The sequence below is a fragment of the Orycteropus afer genome, unplaced genomic scaffold (assembly GCF_000298275.1).
Source record: "Orycteropus afer afer isolate SDZICR_OR568_19922 unplaced genomic scaffold, OryAfe1.0 scaffold00898, whole genome shotgun sequence".
Lineage (NCBI taxonomy): Eukaryota > Metazoa > Chordata > Mammalia > Tubulidentata > Orycteropodidae > Orycteropus > Orycteropus afer.
In genome coordinates this window covers 398,958-404,916 of record NW_006922485.1, presented here as the reverse complement: position 1 = coordinate 404,916, position 5,959 = coordinate 398,958, and the positions used below count along the sequence as shown (strand labels likewise).

General features: G+C 34.7%; 1 protein-coding gene across 1 annotated transcript in view; it reads right to left on the bottom strand.

The window, feature by feature from the left end:
- The window catches only part of POF1B (POF1B actin binding protein), a 164,781-nt gene that overhangs the window by 93,877 nt on the left and 64,945 nt on the right, over window positions 1-5,959 (bottom strand). The window contains 2 exon segments of the mRNA XM_007958263.1: window positions 4,278-4,455; window positions 4,653-4,660. Of these exon segments, the coding sequence (XP_007956454.1) occupies window positions 4,278-4,455; window positions 4,653-4,660 (186 nt within the window).

The following is a 5,959-nucleotide window of genomic DNA, read 5'->3' as shown; positions in this document are numbered from 1 at the left end:
CCTGTACTTTGCTTGGCTGGAAACCACAGGTGTGGTCTCAATTCCAGACCTGAAGTGTAGCTAGGGGCCATAGTCTCAGTGGTTCCACCAGGCTCTATTGGACCAGCAAACATTTTTTTTTAAAAGTGAGTTTGCCATAGAACAAGAGTTCAAAAGGGCAGTGTTGGAAATGATGAGCACCAACCAGATATAAATTAAATTCTGGGGAGGAACAGCAGATGATAGAGGTTTCCACAAAGGCACTTACTTTTAATAATAGGGATGAAGAAGGCAGAAAGTATATAGAGTCTTGAGCTACAGGTTAATGACTGAGGGGATAGGCAGCACTACTGAGTTTATGGAACAAACTAGCTTCAAATTCCATCATTAGTGAATGAATTATGTTAAATAAATATTGCAGCAAGCTTCCTGGGCAACTGGCAGAAAAAGCTCCTGACACTAAGTTCTGTGCTATTTTGAAGTTAACAAAGACTGAATTTTCAAATGATGGAAAGAAAGTATTGCATCACAAGTCAGACTATTTTCCATTGGCAACAACACTATCCAAGTGTGCAGGACCTTTCCCTTTACATGTTCCCATGTCTTCAAAGGTTTCCTAGAAGCCTCATGCCAAGAAATTGAAAAGAGTTGTAATTATTTGTGTCTGGTATCATCTTTCTCTTATAAACATCACCTGTATGACAATTTGGGAAATGAATTTAGCTGAGGTTTTCCCTTGAGCAACATGAAGAAGTATGCTAGATGTTTAACAAATTTTATCTCATTTAATCATATCATAGGATTCACTGTACATTAAACGTAGTTCTCCTCCTTTTATAGAGGAGGAAACTGATGTTCGGTCCACTTAATTGCCTAAGGTCATGTAGCTCCTCAAAACCAGGTTATAAACCCTGATCTGTCTGAACTGAAAAGCCTGTATCCTTTCCACTTTACCATGCTATCCCCAAATTGTGATTCAACTGTAAATGCAACCTCTAAAAATGGGACAACTTTTCATTTTCGAAGAAACTAATTTAAGTCTACTCTATTCCCTTTCGAAGAGACTCTGCAACCATATGTCACAGCTATAAGAGATACGTAAACATTGAAGAACTAAGGTGAGATAATTCTCTTTTTCTGCCCTCCTTTGTCCATAGAAGTAGCCTTGGTGGCACGGTAATTAAGCACTCGGGTGTTAACTGAAAGCTTGGCGGTTTGAACCTATCAAGCCGCCTTACAGGAGAAAGATGTGGCATTCTGCTTCCGCAAAAGTTGAAGTCTAGGAAACCCTCTGGGGAAATTCTATTCTGTACTATAGGGTCATTATGAGTTGGAATCAGCTTGAGAGGAATAGATACTGTTTGGTTTTGTCCATGGGTTCCACACAACTAGGTTACCCTTTCCTCACTCTGACCATGAATGGGGAATACATTCCTTTCTACTCCACACAAGTGAAATTACTAACTCTAACCTTCCTAGGCACTATTCTATTTTCAGCAGCACCTCAACTTCTATCCTCATATAATATTTAAAAAGAAAAGTATTCATATAAAATGCCTCCAGGTGAAATTGGGATATCTAACTGAAGTACAAATAATAAAATGAAAAGTAATATTGGTTGGGAGCTCTGGTAGCATAGTGGCTAAGACACTTGCCTGCTAACCAGATGGCTGGCGGTTCAAACCCACCAGCCACTCCTCGGAAGGAAGGTTGGGCAATCCTACTTCTGTAGTGATACTGCCTCGGAAGCCCAAGGAGGGGTTGCTATGAGTCGGGTTTGACTCAACGGCACATAACAACAACAACAACATATTGGTTATACAAGTCTTCTCATATTCTAAATTGACAGCATCTAGTCTGGTCCAATATAATATATGTAGTAAGCTAGTGAAAGAATATCATAGCATTTCTATTGCCACTGGACAAAATTCTTAATCATGTGGTATTGTTTTCATCTCTGATAATTATCCCTCACTCTCTTCTATTGTTATTCTAGTTTAAGTTTTATACTTAGACTACTAAAATTGCCCCTAATAATCTTCTCCATAAAATAGTTCTCCATAGAAATGTTTTCATTGTATACTTATATTTTATGAAGCACATTTAGCATATATTTTCATTTAGTATTTACATCAATAATGTGAGGTAGACATCATTATCCAGATTTAATAGATGGAGGTCTTGCTGAAAGGTTTAGTACTTATTGAGAATACAGTTGGAAAGGGGTGGAGTTGGGACTGGAATCCAGGGGTCTTCCTACCTGAAGGTAGTATACTTCCTATTGTATTACCAATAGCTCCTCAGTGGTAGACTATTAATCCATAGCTCTATTCATGTTTACACATTTTTTTTTTCTTTTTCAATGTTTACACTCTTGACCAAGGCTTCCCCACACAATTGGCTCAAATTCAAGGGGGAACTCTCAATGGACTATGGAGTAAGACTACCTCTGTAAGAATCCTAGCTGTGCAAGCCTTTGCAAGTAACTTAACCTCTTTCAATCTTTGTTTCCTTATCTAAACAATTAAGACACCGATCTCATCTTGTCTTCTTGAGAAAAATGAATTAATATGCCAAGCTATTTTACACAAAGCTGTTAGGGTTAAACTCCTAAAACATGACTATAACAGCATTTTCCTACTCAAAAACCTTCAATCAGTCCCCATTACCTACCAAATAAAGCCCAAATCTTTGAACTTAACATTCAAAGACTTCATCATGATCTGGACCTAATGAATATTGTTAGCCCTCACAGTAGTACTCTTCATCACATGTCTTCCATATTGTACAAAGTAACTATTCATAACTGTGTTGTTGTTAGGTCTCATCGACCCCATATACTATAGAATAAAACACTACCTGGTCCCACACCATTATCATGATTAAGTTTTTTTTCTCTTCTGTTCCCAAAGCATTATGTTTTATGTCCTTGTCATTTCTCCCCTTTTCTACAGTGAGCAGCTGTATGAAACATGGCATTGTCTTATTCACTTTTGTATCTCTCACAGAACCTGACCTAAACCTTTAATACATGTTTATGGATAGTAATTATCACTAAAAACCATTTGTTAAGTGCTTACCATGGGCACTTAACTATGCTAAATACTTAACATACAAGCATAATTTATTCAGAAAATAACTGTGAGAAATAGGTAACAAATCTCTTTTAGAGATAAAGACACAAAGGCAAAGCAAAATATTGGATTGATCCATATGAATTTGCTGATATTTGAACAGTTTTGACCTATAAAAATGGAAAGTTAAGATAATCTAACCTAATGAACTGCCTTTTTGTCATCATTACCAGTTCATTTAATGTAAGAAATTCAACATCCTCTGGATTATATTTTAGAGTAATTCCAGTGACCAGTATTTCCATTCAAGTATTCATCAAAGTTAAGACAATATTAGATTTCTTTAAAACGGAAAAGCATACTTTTAAATCTTTAGTGGTTCTTTTTGGCCAATCTAGCAAAATGGTATATTTCAAAGTTTCAGTCCTTAGAAATAATCTCATGTATATTTAATATAAAATCCAAGTCCTTATGTGGGCAGGATTCTTTATTTTTTCTTATTCTTTTTCTTTCGTCTTTAAGTGAGAGTTGCCTATAAGTAAAGTTAATTTGAGCAAGTTATTCTTTATTGAAAAAAGATCTGAAAAATACCATTGATACTTGATTCACCATTATTTCAGATATCGTTGCTAATTTAACCATGATATAAGAAAATCTTTTTTTTTTTACACTTGTATAGCAGCTGTTTATAAGATTCTAAAGTCTTCAAAACATAAATTAGTCACTGTGGATTGTATCCCAGGAGATTTCTCCTTAGCAACTGAGTTTTAGTTTCTGTTTTGTTAATACACTAAAATGCATGCACAGTTTGACTTGAGTTGGCATAGTATATTTTCAAGGAAGACACTATTAACTTGTGAAGCATGACCATTAAAATTATCTTTGATAACACCATTTGCAATTCACTGTTCATTTAAATGTAATACATCATGAAAATATTTAATGCTGCACAACTGTTGAGCTCCTTTCTGCACTGAATATTAGCTAGAAGTTAGGTATTCATTAGTCAGTTCATAACTTCCCTGATAGGTTTAATGTATTAAAGAACCTGTATTATTTTGTCTTCTGAGAGGAGATGGAAATAGTTGTTCTTAAAAATGCTTTAAGAAAACACAAGCATCTCACTATTTTGATGAAAATTTGATATGGGTACCTGTACAATTATATGAAAAGTTTTCAAGAATGTTATTTAGGCTTGATAAGGAATCAGCTAATTGTTCTTACCTGTTCGTGTATCTGGCTTGATCCACCTTGGTACAATTCTTGTCCAATGTTTGTAGAGATTGAATCACTTCCTGTGATGGTTTGGATTTGTTGAGTAGAATGAGATTGTTGACAATGTGGGGAGTGGATGATCTGGGGTTGTTGGACAATGTGATGATGATGGCATTGAACCTGAGGGTACCAAAAACAACCCATTTCCGTCAATTGAGTCCAACTCATAGTGACATTATAGCATGGAGTAGAACTGTCCCATCAGGTTTCCAAGGCTGTAATCTTTATGGAAACATATTACCACACCTTTCTCTCATGGAGCAGCTGGTGGGTTCAAACCACTGACCTTTTGGTTAGCAGCTGAGCACTTAACCACTGCACCACCAGCACTCCTTCAAACCTTGAGGTTAGCACTCCTAAAACATGCCAATAAAGCACACCAAAAACAGGCACTGAAAGTAATAATTAATAATGAAGAAGGAAAAAAAAACAGTATGTGTTCATAATGTATTATGTTTTTTTCACAAGAGAATCAAAACCCTAGGTTTCACTGTTTTAATAAGTGACATATTTTTCAAATTATTCCACTGGGAGAAATTGTATTGAATTATCTTTTTATTTGATCCAGTGGCTGTGAGAATCCAAATAATTACCTATATTGGCCAGGGAATTGCATGTTATTATTAATTAATATTCCAGATATATTTAACATTAAAACTATCATGAATACTAATTAATCTTTGATGATTCAACAGGCATTTTAAGATCTAATTACATAATCATAGTATAAAATGGAAAGTGTAGATAGATATAAAATTAGAAAATAATATAATGTAGTGATTTTCACTATCAAGAAGCATATTAGAATCACAGTGGGGTGGGGTGGAGTTCTTATGCTTATGAAAACAGGGCAGGAATTGAGAAAAAAAAGATTGAACAGCAGTTACTGAAGCTTCAGATCCAGAAAACATGGATTTTAACTTTGATTCTAGTACATATAACCCTTATGAACCTCAGATTCATAAAAATGGAGATACTACATGTCTCATTGGTCTGCTGCAATGAATAAATAGTAATGTCTGTACAGAATGCCTAGTACATTGGAGATTGGTAATAACATTTATTATTATTATTATCAACATCATAATGACATTTATCATCAGTCACCTTCTGACATACAATCATCATTATTTTTATCATCATTCACCCTCCTGATTTCGTAGGTGGAAAACAAAGGCCAAACTCTGATGTCCAGAAAAATAAGGTGACATATGTATAATGACACAGCAAGTTAACGGCAAAATTGACACAAACTCTTAATTTCTGCCTAGGAGATCTTTCAGGATATTAAGTTGAGTTTGTTCTGAGACTTGTTTTTAAACGAAATTTTTGCTATCTGCTTGTTTATTTGTCATTACACTTTTCTGATAAGAAAGCACAGAATGAAAAATATATCTGTTCATTTTGAATTTCCAATTTGGGAATTTCATGTGCTATAGTGCTCATTATGATTCTACTTTGATAAAAGGCATCTGAAAGCCTGTATTCTAAGGAAAAATATACTCTATTTTGAATTATAATGCTACATTCATACACATACAATTATTTTAAACTATAGGCTCAATTCTCTATTTCCTTTGACTTTGTAAAGCTGAACTATATTAATAAAATAAAGAATAAAAACCATACAA